The sequence below is a fragment of the Argopecten irradians genome, chromosome 13 (assembly GCF_041381155.1).
Source record: "Argopecten irradians isolate NY chromosome 13, Ai_NY, whole genome shotgun sequence".
Classification (NCBI taxonomy): domain Eukaryota; kingdom Metazoa; phylum Mollusca; class Bivalvia; order Pectinida; family Pectinidae; genus Argopecten; species Argopecten irradians.
The window spans coordinates 34268987-34285100 of NC_091146.1; the positions used below are offsets into that span (position 1 = coordinate 34268987).

At 37.3% G+C, this 16114-nt stretch overlaps 2 protein-coding genes and 1 pseudogene across 2 annotated transcripts in view; all 3 read left to right on the forward strand.

Annotated features, from left to right (window-relative positions):
• The window catches only part of LOC138306375 (uncharacterized), a 33293-nt gene extending 25084 nt beyond the window's left edge, over positions 1-8209 (forward strand). Inside the window, 4 exon segments of the mRNA XM_069246813.1 lie at positions 3000-3050; positions 5043-5072; positions 5237-7455; positions 7458-8209. Of these exon segments, the coding sequence (XP_069102914.1) occupies positions 3000-3050; positions 5043-5072; positions 5237-7455; positions 7458-7562 (2405 nt within the window). The 3' untranslated portion in view covers positions 7563-8209.
• The window catches only part of LOC138306379 (uncharacterized), a 481793-nt gene that overhangs the window by 221413 nt on the left and 244266 nt on the right, over positions 1-16114 (forward strand). The gene's annotated exons all lie outside the window — the stretch shown is intronic.
• The window catches only part of LOC138306396 (MYCBP-associated protein-like), a 453378-nt pseudogene that overhangs the window by 202794 nt on the left and 234470 nt on the right, over positions 1-16114 (forward strand).

The following is a 16114-nucleotide window of genomic DNA, read 5'->3' on the forward strand; positions in this document are numbered from 1 at the left end:
TCACTCGAAGACACCTAATTGACAAAATGTTGGATTTTATGGGAATTTTGCCGTTTTGACCATATGAGATAGCGATTAAAGCCATAATTTCCTAATGAGATGTTTGATATGAATGAATGTTTGTAGAATTCATTTTCTAGTAGTCTTCTTTAAAAATATACCAGTTTTGATCAATTAGACTAATATTTTTTTCTCAGAATAACAACATATGCTACCCCTACCCCTTAATTTTGAGCTACAAAATGCACCATTTTCAGCCATTTTTGCCAAATTTAACCCATTATAGGAAAAGTTCTGGTATTAAACTTTTGTTATTATTTTGCATATCAATAGGGAAACGGTAGTTCTTTCTAAATCAGGAAGAAAAATTGGGGGTCCGTGTGTTTACTTTTTTGCCCCATTTTAATTTTTGTTATTTTTCAGTATTTTAAAGTAAAAAATAAAAGTGCCCAAATTACCATTAAATGTAAAAATAAACTCACAAACGTGTATCGTTTCACATATTAATGCTCAATATCTTAATTACTACGAACCTTGTAACGATTTGCAGCAAAAATTAGCTAAATACAGCTAAAAATGCTGGCGCAGTGATGATTTTAGTAAAAACAATTTCAGTAAAAAATGGAAAAACTGTGGCTCTACTTGAAGCGAAAAAAGACACAATTTCAAAATGGCCGCTAAATGGGCCATTTCTTAAAATCCCTGTATAAAAAAATCTACTAAAAATAGAAATGTAATTTTTTGACAAAATTTGCATCTGGCAACTTGCTACAGATACTGATAAATTATATTTGAAAATCTCATAACTTCTTTGATTATCCCCCGCCCAACGAAGTTGGCGGGGGATATACAAATGGGTTCCGTCCGTCTGTCCGTCCGTCCGTACGAATGGTTTCCGGAGCATAACTCTAAAACCAGTAGAGATGTTTCCACGAAACTTCATACACACATTGGTCTTATGGTCTAGTAGTGCCTTTTGCTATTTTTAGGTTTTCATTTTTTGCACTTTTTCCGTAACCATGGAAACATTGCTGAAAATATCATATTTTTGTACCAGGTTCGTTTCCGGAGCATTACTCTAAAACCAGCAGAGATATTTCCACGAAACTTCATGGACACATTGGTCTTATGGTCTAGTAGTGCCTTTTGCTAATTTTAGGTTTTCATTTTTTGCACTTTTTCCGTAACCATGGAAGCATTGCTGAAAATATCATATTTTTGTACCAGGTTCGTTTCCGCAGCATAACTGGAAAACAGTTGAGATATATGCACAGAACTCAATAGACACATTAGTCTTATGGTCTAGTAGTGCCTTTTGCTATTTTTCACTTTTTGTACTTTTTTCTGTAACCATGGAAACATTGCTGAAAATGGCAGATTTTTGTGTAAGAATCATTTCCGGAGCACAACTCTAAAACCAGCCGAGATATTTCCATGAAACTTCATAGACACATTGTTCTTATGGTCTAGTAGTGCCTTTTGCTATTTTTAGGTTTTCACTTGTTGTGCTTTTTTCTGTAACCATAGAAACATTGCTGAAAATATCATATTTTTGTAGCAGGTTCATTTCCGGAGCATAACTCTAAAACCAGCAGAGATATTTCCACGAAACTTCATAGATACATTCTTTTTATGGTCTAGTAGTACCTTTTGCTATTTTTAGGTTTTCATTTTTTGCACTTTTTCCGTTACCATGGAAACATTGCTGAAAATATCATGGTAAATGGTAAATGTTACTCTGCAAAACTCCACCCATCTTTGTGTATATAGTCTAATATAAATGTCAAGGCTGTATACCTAATTCAACAATTGCAGCCCCGCTCTACTTGAATTATACTCCATCTTTCTTTAGCTCAACATAAGTCTCCACAATCAAACTTACTTCAGCTTTGATATCTCCATTGGCGGGGGATCTGAATGACTATGTCCTTGTTTATGTTGAAACGAGACTTCAACGGGACTGAAACCTCAGAAGAATACATCCTTAAGAACATGCAATTTCAGGGGTGTAAAAATCCACTAGCCCGACGCCCGGGGCTACCAAATTTTCAGCTTGGGCTAGTGGATATTTTAGCCATACTAGCCCGGGGCTAGTGACTTTTTTCAACGATATTTCAAAAAGAAAAAATCAAAATTAAGTCAAAATAACACTTTAAAATTTTGCAATTCTATGTAATATTCGTGTCTAACTTTAAATCTTAATCTGGAGTCATGTTGTCTAATTTATTGACGACTGTAGACAGGTACAGTAGACCTCCCGATCACCACAGTGAATAGCATAGCATTTCATGTGAAAGTTACGTAATTTGCAACACAAGTTCTAAAAAAACAATATACAAACCATCAAATAAGTCATCTCAGCTATCAGATCAGTAAATTTTAATAGTTACAAAAACGATGTTAAAGAACTGGAATCTATTCCTCAAAAAGTCGGCAGCAAAGCCATGCTTGCAGCAGGCAGCCATATTTGTTATGGTTATTCTAATATCCGGGTCAAAGGTCGGGAATCCGGAATCCGGATTCAGGATTTTAAAAAAAAATCTGAAAATTGTGTTCTAGAAATATCACAGATTAAAGATTTTCTTTAATGTTTATTTGAATTTAATTAAATAAAAAAAATGTAAATGCAAATAATAAAAAAACTCACTCAATTAAAAATATTTGAATTTTATATAAAAAATACAGGTATTATAAATTTTCCATTTTTTTTTCTTCGCTGGGCTAGTAGATATTTAGGCCGGGCTAGTGAAATTTTGGTGTCTACTAGCCCTGGGCTAGTGCTTTGAAATAAATTTTTACACCCCTGATTATTTGGTCGCTGTTGTGGTATGTCGCCCTTAAAGAATCTAAAATAAGAATATAAGGCTTTGCACTTTGCCATTATTTAGGTCCATACTGTAATTTATGAAATAATAATATTGGTTGGTCTACATACAAAACATGTTCATGTACTGAAATGTTAGGAATCTGAAAATCATATTATGTTTCTTGTTTTCTAGGTGGTCCTCCTGTCGCAGATCCCTCTGCAGCAAGCTCGGGTCACTCCCAAAGTAAGTTTCACAGGTGAAACTTTGGATATGATAAAGCAATATTGAGCGTTCTCAGTTATTAATTAGTAGTTAATGTAATGTATGTAGTCATATGGCAAGATATTGTAATACAGAAATAATGTAATGTAACTAGTCATATGGCTAGATATTGTAATACAGAAATAATGTAATGTAACTAGTCATATGGCAAGATATTGTAATACAGAAATAATGTAATGTAACTAGTCATATAGCAAGATATTGTAATACAGAAATAATGTAATGTAACTAGTCATATGGCTAAATATTGTAATACAGAGATATATGCATTAATAATAAAAACAAGGGATTTTTAGCTCACAAGGCCAGAGGGACCGGTGTGCTTATACCATGATGCAGCATCCATCGTCTATCCGTCCATCCGCCAACATTTCCTTTAAATCACTACTAGGCATAAATCTACATTTTGTTTGTTTGTTTGTTTGATTAATTAACGTCTTATTAACAGCCAGGGTCATATAAGAACTGCCTCCCATGTATGTGGTGTGCAACTTGTATATTGTATGAAGTGCATGTTTTGGGAGGCTGCGGTATATTCGTGTTGTGTCTTCTTGTAAAGTGGAACTCTTGACCTTTTTATATCACTGAAACATGCTGAAGACACCGAGCAATACACCAAACCGGGTCACATTATACTGACAACGGGCGAACCAGTTGTCCTATTTTCTGTATGCTGAGCGCTATAATTAGCAGTTCTACTTGGATTATATCCTTTTTTGGCCAGAAACATTATTGGGGAAGGGGAAAAGAGTTTATATAAATCAAGGGTCTGAACCCCGGAGGCAGGAGTGGTGGGCATGGGGTCCAATAGGGATAATAGAGGTAAATTCTTTAAATTGCTAATAGTCATATAGTTCTACATGGATTGTATACTAGTTTGGCCAGGAACATGCTTGGGGAAGGGAAACAGTGTTTATATAAATCTTGGCTCTGACCGCCCTGGGGCAGGAAAAATGGAATCAAATTGGGGAAATAGAGGTAAATTCTCTTGATTTTGCTAATAATCATAGAGTTCAGGCCAAAAACATCTTTGGGGCAAAGACAACAGTTGTATGAATTTTGGCCCTGGACTAGTAGGAGTTAGGTCTGTCAGAAATTAGTTAAAAAGAAAATCTTAAATAGAGGATCTTACATGAGTGGCTATATAATATGACATTTATCAAACGGGTTCACTAATTTGATATGCTACGAGCCTTTAGGCTGCATGGTGGCATCAAATTATTCAAGAGTTTGATAAATTTCATATTACGAGTGTAATATTCTACTTATCACATAATTTTTATTAAGAGAAATATAAGTGAAACTTTTAATTTTGTCTTTATTTAAAACAGTAGAAATCTGGTTCGGATGTGACGTTTCCATCTACTGAGACAATCATGCGACGTCATATATAAATTATGACGTCAAATTATATATGACGTCAAAACTGCATGTGACGTCATAATAATGCTATAACACATGTGTCTTACGATATTGATGACATGACCATATGACATGGCTGCATTTATGTGATACAATCTAATAGTCTATATATATTTTTATGTGGTGGCTGAGCGATTAAAATGTTTCTACATAATTACCACAAGCCCTCCACCTCTGGATCGCGAGTTTGAATCCCATGTTGGGAATTTGTCAGGTACTGTGGTTTTTCTGTGGGTACTATGGCTTTCATCCACTAACAAAGCTGGCATGTTAAACTAAAAGGATCCAAACCCTGTACTTATGGAATTGCTTTGTTTAACATACCAGGTGAGCGATACATGTGCTCTGAGCCCCTCATTCATTTTCAACTGCCCTGAACGCTTATTTGGTCGAATATGGTACATATATTTGGCATTGAAACAGAGTGCAACAATATCGTAGACAAGACAAGTTGTGTGAAAAAAATAGAAGAGTATATATATAACTGAATCATACCTACATGTAAAATGTTATTTTTTTATTATTTTACAGAGATTCATTCTGACCTTTTACCTGTAATAGGTGAGTCTTCTCGGCGTATACATTGATGTATTTATTATATGTTAATACAGCGTGAGGATGTAAAGGTATTCAAGAGTAATAAACAATCCTTGACTCAACAATACAATTTTATATTGTGACAATTTCAGCAACTTTTACAAGCTGTTATTTTTTTTCTTTATTAGAATCAACTAGAAACATGATCAAGACAGAAAAAGAAAAAAAATTCATGCCGACTCAAGCTTACCATGATGCTCAAGACAAGCTCCGAAAGAACAGAGTTTTAGTGATCAAGGGGAACACAGGGGACGGAAAAACGTCTACTGCCTTCCAAATTTTAAATTGGCTTATAGAGGAGCAGCAATGCAGAACGCCACTTCAGCTTCATAAAATTGAGAAATTGGATTTACTAGCTCCACATTCTGATGTTGCTTGTATTATTGATGACATATTTGGTGAGAGAGATATTGGTCGATTGGATGTGCAAGAGTGGAACAAAAGGCTTAAACATGTAGAAACACTTTTTGTTAGTAAACAAAACCAGACAAATTACTTACTTATCACCATTCGAAATGAAATATTTAATGTTTTGGAAGGAAAATCTCTAGGGACAGTTTTTATGAAAGACAACATTATTGATCTTAGCTCAAATGAGTACAAAATCAAGGAAGAAAAACAAAAACTATTAGCAATGTACACCCCAACAAATCTGACATGGACAGAGGAAGAAGAGAAAAAAATTCTAGGTTATGCAACTCATATTGGATTCCCTCAATGTTGTCAGCTTTTCTATAATTCTGTTGAATTACAGAAAAAACGAGCAGAATTTTTCGAGAAACCAGTTAAATTTTTCATACAAGCTCTGTCAAATTTACCAGAATGTTCTGCCATTCTGTTTCTCTTCCTCAATGATGGGGAAATAAAGTTAAATGATCTTGACCCAAATGGGGATAAAGTAGACAAAACATTGTTAGAACAAGCATTTAGGATTAAACTGGTTAATAGTGAGGATAGGACAAAAAGGGAGTATGAGGAGAAAGTAGATTTTGTAAGAGAGAGTTTAGATAAGCTATTAGGATTTTTGGTAAGGAAGGAGAAACAATGGTCTGGTGAGGAAGTGTACAGATTTCATCATGATTCTATATTTGTCACAGTAGCTCTGTTGTATGGAAAGAAAACACCTGTCGGCTACATAAAACATTGTCCAAGAAAAGCACTCAGTTATCTAACAACTGTAGAAACATCTACAGACATGGTTGTCATATCACCTGGTCATTACAATGATTTGTGTGAACGTTTGCTCCGAGAGTTTGAGAGTGTGGAGAGGTATGGTTATGATACTGTGATTGGTTCTCTAGATGTGTGGAAAGTTCCTGTATTTGTTGAGATATTTGACAAGTATTTGGACAAGAAAAAGGTTAATAAACTCAACATATTGAATAAAGCATGTTTGTCTGGATCAGCTGAAATAGCTTTGTATCTATTGAAAAATGGTGTGAAACCTGACGAGGACACAGATTGGTGGAGATTGATTACAAGAGGTCGAGGGTTTGGTGAGGGAGATCTAGATATACTCAAGGAAATTGTTGTTTACTTGAATGATGAGATGAAACAGAAATTGTTAAATAAAGCATGTAGGTATGGATCATCAGAGTGTGGTATGTATCTGCTCAGTGTCGGGGCCAAACCTGACGAGTACACAATGTTATATGTGGTGAGGGGAGGGAGTGTGGACCTGTACAATACAGTACGACAGTATGGTGTCACTCCTACAGGGAGGGGTATGGACCTGTACAATACAGTACGACAGTATGGTGTCACTCCTACAGTGAGGTATGGGGACCTGTACAATACAGTACGACAGTATGGTGGCACTCCTACAGGGACGGATGAGGACCTGTACAATACAGTACGACAGTATGGTGTCACTCCTACAGGGAGGGATGTGTTCGGTAGGAATGTCCTACATGTGGCGTGTTTGTTACAGAGAGAATCTATAGTAGCAGACTTGTGTAAAGATTACCCTGACCTCGTACATGGTACTGATGAGTGGGGACAAACACCGCTCCATGTGGCGGCGGAGACAGGAAACTGTTCTATGTTCCAGACAGTAGAAAAAACTGTACTTAAATGTTTGTGTAGACACCAATGTCTGAGAGTAGACGGTTCTTTGGTACATATAGATTGTGAGTGTAGTGAGTACATGTGTCAGTTAGTGAACCGTGACGGGGAGACTGTGTTACATCGGAGTTGTGTGAGTGGACAAAAGGATTTGTGTTTGTATATTTGTAGGTCTTACCCCGCCATGACGGCGTGTATAGATAGGTACGGCCGTCATTGTCTACATTATATAGCTGGAGGTACAACAGATGTAGACTTATTTATTGAGGTGGAGAATGTTGTGAAAAAAAACACTTAGAATCATTACATCAACATCACAATATTAAAACGTTACTGGACGGGAAGGGGAGATCTGTTTTAGACTTGGCGAAGGAAGGACAGGGGAACTGAGATAGGGAGAAGGAACCCTTTGTATGAACATCTTCTGGGAGTGTTTTTCTAAATAAATATGACATACCATTCACACTTGTAAGTATACACAAATAATCATCACAAATCATATTAAACAATAATATATACATTCCAGGATAAAATTAAGTATTTTCCTGAGGACAATCAATCCATTGTCGAGTTTTTATAATCCCGATTTCACCGAACGACTTCGAGCTGCGCCTCTAGGGGTGTCCTCGACGACGTCCGAGTACGGGTCACAAACTAGGACGTTAAGTCAGATCAATCAATCAAATAACACAGCAACAGAGTATTATGTAATATATATATTTAAAATAATGAGTAACATTGAATGATACTATTTTTCTTGTTTGTACAATAATTGATATGTTACGTATAAACCAGTCATTTAAACAAAATAAAATACAATGTTTTGATAATTCAGCAAAGTTGTTTTAGGTTTTTATATTTTTGTTTTTTGAAGAGCTAAACACATATATTTCGCTTTGGTTCAATAAAATATTTTTTTTTATAAAAATTACGACTACAATATGAAAGACGATGTGTAAGCTATTCAGATTTTTTTTGTTTATTTATTTATTTATTTTTTTGATTGAAATAATTCATTTTTTTTTTTTTTTTTTTGCTTTGGTTGTATGAAAAAAAAAATTCAAGACTTGAAAATCATTTATTTTGCTCTCGAACAACAAGTTCTCTTCTTTTTTAAGACATAACAGATAGTCGTTAGCGTTTTAACTAGTGTAATGAAAGGACATCGCTAAATATCGGAATCAGATTTTGTTTGCGGTACAAGGGAGACAACTCGTATAAGTACTAACATCATTGCATGACGAGAGAAGTCGTACGAAAATGACGGAAGGTTTGAGTAGGTATGGGTCTGAGTTGTACATTTATATTATTTTCAATATTTTGACTGACATTTTAAACCGGTTTCTCCAATAGATTTGTCGTATGAATCAAAGACATACAGTAGATTATACATCTATGCGTTATCTTTGTGACATTTCTGGTATATATTTTATTGTATTTCTAGCTTAAACCGATATTCTAAAATGACCTTGTATGTGTAACACAGTGCTAGATTTTACAGAAATATAATCATTGCCTCCTTTAGGAAATCGAACTCTGGTCCTCTGACTTGATAATCTGACGCTCGCAATCAGCTGATTAAGTTTAAGAAAGTGTCTCTATCCGAGAGGTATATTGCATAGTGTGTATTCACCAGAGTTTCTACATATACATAATTTAATGATGTCATATTTTGGATGCTTTCTAAAATATAAACGGAGACAGATTTTCTCTGCATTAGCCTGTTGAATATGGACGCTTTACATATGTAATTGCTAAATATGCTAAGTGTGTAATTAAATGGTATGTATTCAAAATTACTCGTATGAAAGACAGGTCTGTAGAAATATGTATTATGTCGATGAATTTTATACTGGGAGTATAAATGTTACATTTGATCTATAAAATGTATGTATTCTGTATATAACTTTGGTACTGGGAGTATATATTAGATTTCATCAATAAAATATATATACATATGTATTATGTATATGATTTTTTATGTGTGTATTCTGGTATGTTTGTGTTGGATTTGATCTATAAAATGTATGTATTCTGTATATAACATTTGATACTGGGAGTTTATGTTAGATTTGATCTATAAGAATTACGATATATGTTTTATTTATATAACTTTGGGGAGTATATATGTTAGGTTGTGTCATATTCTTTGAGAATTTGCCATTCAATATTTCAGTTTCATTTGTCTTCAGTATTTGTTAAAGCCAATGGTACACAAACAGTATACATTTAATGCAAGAACATGAAAATCTTGTCATAAGCACGTGCTTTGTACTGTTGTATTTAACAACGTTGTTAATATTGTGTGTATATAATAAAAATAAACATTCATAATACCATCATCTGTTGTTGTGACTTTTTAGGTTATTTGACCAGAACGATGAGCTATAGTCATCATGCTTTGTGACGTCCGTCGTCATGGCTGCAACTTGCTTTAAATGATCCTGAAATGACCCCGACAAAGTGTTGTTATTTTTCGGGTCAATCCGAAATCTAAGATGGCCGCCGCAATCACCATCTTGAAAAACATATTTTGACCTTCTTCTCAATTGCTACACGTGCGATTTGGCTGAAATTTGGCTAAAATGATTCAGCCATGGTCCTAACACAACGTATTATTATTATTTTGGTCGATCCGAAATCCAAGATGTTCACCAAGATATCATATCTAATAAATTTCCTATATGCCAGTTGCAAAGGTATTAAGATGACCGATTAGGTCCTTGGGCCTCTTCTTTATGATATGTACGATCTTAAATGAAATTTCATTTCATATATCTTATCGCTCCACGTTATATTTCCCTACAATCTGATTAAAATACAGATATTTATTTCTCACTACGTTTGATAAGAATATCTGACAACATCCAATTTGGGGGTTCTGGTGACCTTTGGAAAATGGCCCCAATCAAATTGCTGCTGCCATAATATTGACTGGGGACGAACCGAACAGTGTGATGTGAAGAAAGGTGTAAAAATACGTTTACATTTAATCTGATGTTCGGTTTGAATAAAGGTCATCGAACATGAAACCCCTTATAGGGATGTTGTCAGTTTCTAAATATTGATTCCCCTAATGGCATATACAAATTTCTTGCCATACCTACGGTTGTAATACTGGATTGGCGAGCTTGGCTAGTTGCGAATATTATCAGAAAAAAAAAACAATATACAATTTTTATATTAGTTTCAATACTTTTACAATGTATAGCTGCCAATCTCACCCGTAGTATACTCATTTTCTCAAAAACGAGTTTCACAAAAACATACACATGTACAAAACTCCAAAAAGTTACTGACCTGTACATTCCAAACGTCCCACGAATATTGGAAATTCTCGATTTTAATACACATACTCTTAGGAATAGGAAAAACGATGTGCATGCACGGGCTTATATGCTTACATGGCAGTATACGAGCCTGACATTTGTACATGTGTGAAACCAACTGGGAATTCGGGTGAAATTACGAGGATGAATACAAATATTTTAATGTGAGAATCGCTGGGTTATCGGGCGAATTAGTGATAAACGTACAAATATATTTACCATGTGTGAAATCACTGGGTATCGGGCATTTAAATTACGTGATGAATACAATCTATATTACATGTGAGAAATCAGGCATGGGACTATCGGGCGGATTACGTGATAAATACAAACTTATATTACATGATCCTGAGAATACACGTGGGTATCGGTCCGATTACGTGATAATCTGTCAAAATATATTACATGTCAGATTATCCCTGTGTTATCGGGCAGGATTACTGGTACAATTTATATACAAACTGTAACTTATTTTCTGAGTTCTGTGTACGGATCCACGTGATAGGTTCAACTATTTATGAAACTGGGTATCGGGCGGATTTATCGTCATGCATCCCTGTGTACACTTGACATGTGTGATAAAACATGGACTATGATGTCGGAATCTACGTGTTGAATACCAAATATGGAAATTGTTGGACATTTGTTTTGCAAAGAAATACCAACATACCAAAATAGAAGCAAAGAAGTCTGTTCCTAAAAATTCGCTTATATTTGTATGTGAAAAATATGGGACCGTTGGGTATTTGCCTAGTTACTGACCGCCTGGGTCAGGCCATCTTTTATCCTGGGTTAATCCCGACATTCCCACCAATCATCTTTACACCTGAAACTTTTTTTTCTAGCTGATTTTACATTCACATTACATTTACAATGAGAGTAATGAAATATTTGTGGTATGAACCTTGTTTTCGACAGCCAGGGTTAATAAGGGCTAAATGTATTGGAGGTGCAGTGGAACTTGGTTAATACGAACTCGGATAATTAACATTCGTTGTGATAATAGCTATACTATCGCTATGTAGAAAATACCATTACGCAGTGAGAAATTCGCGCATTCGTTGTGATAATAGCTATACTAACGCTATGTAGAAAATACCGTTAGCGCAGTGAGAAATTCGCGCATTCATCGTGATAATAGCTATATTAATGCTATGTAGAAAATACCATTAGCGCAGTGAGAAATTCGCGCCATTTCTTCGTGATAATAATAAAACATAATAAAATAATTTCGTATTAAGTTGTGTAAATTTGACATGTTTTAAGTGCATTTTGTTTGATTAAGGGCAAACAGAACGCCACATTGGTACAGTGTGTTATAAAACTTCCGTGTTATTTTAATGTCAACGTTTGGTCTAGAATGGGGTTATAAACATGAAATAATGCACTTTTATACGAATGTTACAAATATATATTTATAAATGTATTATATTGGTCATACGTGCATATAACTAGACCATAACATGTTGTGTGTGTGTGTATTTCTCTCGTAGGTCTCTAATACCTACGGGTGTAATACTGGCTGGGTTGGTCTTCGATACACTACAGGTGTAATACTGGCTAGTCTCATACCTACAGGTGTAATACTGGTTGGTCTCTCATACCTACAGGTGAAATACTGGCTAATCCGTCATACCTACGGATGTAATACTGGCTATCTCTTCATACCTACAGGTGTTATACAGTCTGATATTATCATACCTACAAGTGTAATACTGCCGGTTTCTCATACCTATGGTGAAATATTGGCTGGTCTCTCATGCCTACAGGTGTAATACTGGCTGGTCTCTCATACCTACAAGTGTAATACTGGCTGGTCTCAAATACTTACAGGTGTTATACTGGCTGATCTCTCATACCTACAAGTGTAATACTGGCTGGTATCTCATACCTACAAGTGTAATACTGTCTGGTCTCTAATACCTTCAGGTGTAGTACTGACTGGTCTGTCATACCTACAGGTGTAATACTGGCTCATGGTCTCTCATACCTACAAGTGTTAATACTGGCTGGTCTCTATTACCTACAAGTGTAATGCTGGCTGATCTCTCATACCTACAAGTGTAATACTGGCCGGTCTCTCATGCCCTACAATGTGTAATATCTGGCTGGTCTCTCATACCTACAGGTATAATACTGGCTGGTATATCATACCTACAGGTGTAATACTGGGTGGTCTCTAATACCTACAGGTGTCATACTGGCTGATCTCTCATGCCTACAAGTGTAATACTGGCTGGTCTCTCATACCTACAGGTATAATACTGGCTGGTATCTCATACCTACAGGTGTAATACTGGCTGGTCTCTCATACCTGCAGGTGAAATACTGGGTGGTCTCTCATACCTACAAGTATAATACTGGCTGGTCTCTCATAACGGACAAGTGTAATACTGGCTGGTCTCTCATACCTACAGGTGTAATACTGGCTGGTCTCTCATACCTACAGGTGTAATACTGGCTGGTCTCTCATACCTACAGGTGTAATACTGGCTGGTCTCTCATACGTACAAGTGTAATACTGGCTGGCCTCTTATACCTACAGATGTAATACTGGCTGGTCTCTAATACCTACAGGTGTAATACTGGCCTGGTCTCTCATACCTACAGGTGTAATACTGGCTGGTCTCTTCATACCTACAGGTGTAATACTGGCTGGTCTCTAATACCTACAAGTTTAATACTGGCTGGTTTCTCATACCTACAGTAGGTAATACTGGCTGGTCTCTCATACCTTACAGGTATGTAATACTTGCTGGTCTCTCATACCTACAGGTGTAATACTGGCTGGTCTCTCATACCTACAAGTGTAATACTGGCTTGTCTGTCTACTATAGGTGTAATACTGGCTGGTCTCTCATACCTCAGGTGTAATACTGGCTGGTCTCTCATACCTACAGGTGTAATACTGGCTGGTCTCTAATACCTACAAGTGTAATACTGGCTGGTCTTCTCATACCTACAGGTGTAATACTGGCTGGTCTCCTCTATATGCCTACAGTGTAATACTGGCTGGTCTCTCATACCTACAGGTGTAATACTGGCTGGTCTCTCATGCCTACAGGTGTAATACTGGCTGGTCTCTCATACCTACAAGTGTAATACTGGCTGGTATCTCATACCTACAAGTGTAATACTGGCTGGTCTCTCATACCTTACAGGTGTAATACTGGCTGGTCTCTAATACCTACAAGTGTAATACTGGCTGGTCTCTCATACCTACAGGTGTAATACTGGCTGGTCTCTCATACCTACAGGTGTAATACTGGCTGGTCTCTCATACCTACAAGTGTAATACTGGCTGGTCTCTCATACCTACAAGTGTAATACTGGCTGGTCTCTCATACCTACAAGTGTAATACTGGCTGGTCTCTCATACCTACAAGGTGTAATACTGGCTGTCTCTCATACCTACAGGTGTAATACTGGCTGGTCTCTCATGCCTACAAGTGTAATACTGGCTGGTCTCTCATACACTACAGGTGTAATACTGGCTGATATCTCTCATACCTACAAGGTGTAATACTGGCTGGTCTCTCATACCTACAAGTGTAAATACTGGCTGGTCTCTCATACCTACAAGTGTAATACTGGCTGGTTCTTTCATACCTACAAGTGTAATACTGGCTGATCTCTCATACCTACAAGTGTAATACTGGCTGGTCTCTCATACCTACAAGTGTAATACTGGCTGGTCTCTCATACCTACAAGTGTAATACTGGGTGGATCTCTCATACCTACAAGTGTAATACAAGTGGATCTGGCTGGTCTCTCATACCTACAGGTGTAATACTGGCTGGTCTCTCATACCTACAGGTGTAATACTGGCTGGTCTCTCATACCTACAGGTGTAATACTGGGTGGTCTCTCATACCTACAAGTATAATACTGGCTGGTCTCTCGTACGGACAAGTGTAATACTGGCTGGTCTCTCATACCTACAGGTGTAATACTGGCTAGTCTCTCATACCTACAGGTGTAATACTGGCTGGTCTCTCATACCTACAGGTGTAATACTGGCTGGTCTCTAATACCTACAAGTGTAATACTGGCTGGTCTCTCATACCTACAGGTGTAATACTGGCTGGTCTCTAATACCTACAAGTGTAATACTGGCTGGTCTCTCATACCTACAGGTGTAATACTGGCTGGTCTCTCATACCTACAGGTGTAATACAGGCTGGTCTCTCATACCTACAGGTGTAATACTGGCTGGTCTCTCATACTTACAAGTGTAATACTGGCTGGTCTCTCATACCTACAGTGTAATACTGGCTGGCTCTCTCATACCTACAGGTGTAATACTGGCTGGTCTCTAATACCTACAGGTGTAATACTGGCTGGTCTCTAATACCTACAGGTGTAATACTGGCTAGTCTCTAATACCTACGTGTGCAATACTGGCTGGTCTTTAATACCTACAAGTGTAATACTGGCTGTCTCTCATACCTACAGGTGTAATACTGGCTGGTCTCTAATACCTACAGGTGTAATACTGGCTGGTCTCTCATACCTACAAGTGTAATACTGGCTGGTCTCTCACACCTACAGGTGTAATACTGGCTGGTCTCTCATACCTACAGTGTAATGCTGGTCCTGAATTCTCATACCTACAGGTGTAATACTGGCTGGTCTCTAATACCTACAGGTGTAATACTGGCTGGTCTCTTCATACCTACAAGTGTAATACTGGCTGGTCTCTCATACCTACAGGTGTAATACTGGCTGGTCTCTCATACCTACAGGTGTAATACTGGCTGGTCTCTCATACCTACAAGTGTAATACTGGCTGGTCTCTCATACCTACAAGTGTAATACTGGCTGATCTCTCATACCTACAAGTGTAATACTGGCTGGTCTCTCATGCCTACAGGTGTAATACTGGCTGGTCTCTAATACCTACAAGTGTAATGCTGGCTGATATCTCATACCTACAAGTGTAATACTGGCTGATCTCTCATACCTACAAGTGTAATACTAGCTGGTCTCTCATACCTACAAGTGTAATACTGGCTGGTCTCTCATACCTACAAGTGTAATACTGGCTGGTCTCTCATACCTACAGGTGTAATACTGGCTGGTCTCTAATACCTACAGGTGTAATACTGGCTGGTCTCTCATACCTACAGGTGTAATACTGGCTGATCTCTCATACCTACAAGTGTAATACTGGCTGGTCTCTCATACCTACAAGTGTAATACTGGCTGGTCTCCCATACCTACAAGTGTAATACTGGCTGGTCTCTCATACCTACAAGTGTAATACTGGCTGGTCTCTCATACCTACAGGTGTAATACTGGCTGGTCTCTCATACCTACAGGTGTAATACTGGCTGGTCTCTCATACCTACAGGTGTAATACTGGCTGGTCTCTAATACCTACAAGTGTAATACTGGCTGGTCTCTCATACCTACAAGGTGTAATACTGGCTGGTTCTCTCATACCTACAAGTGTAATACTGGCTGGTCTCTAATACCTACAGTGTAATACTGGCTGGTCTCTCCACACCTACAGGTGTGTATTACTGGCTGGTCTCTCGTACCTACAGGTGTAATACTGGCTGGTCGGTCTCTCATACGTACAAGTGTAATACTGGCTGGTCTCTCATACC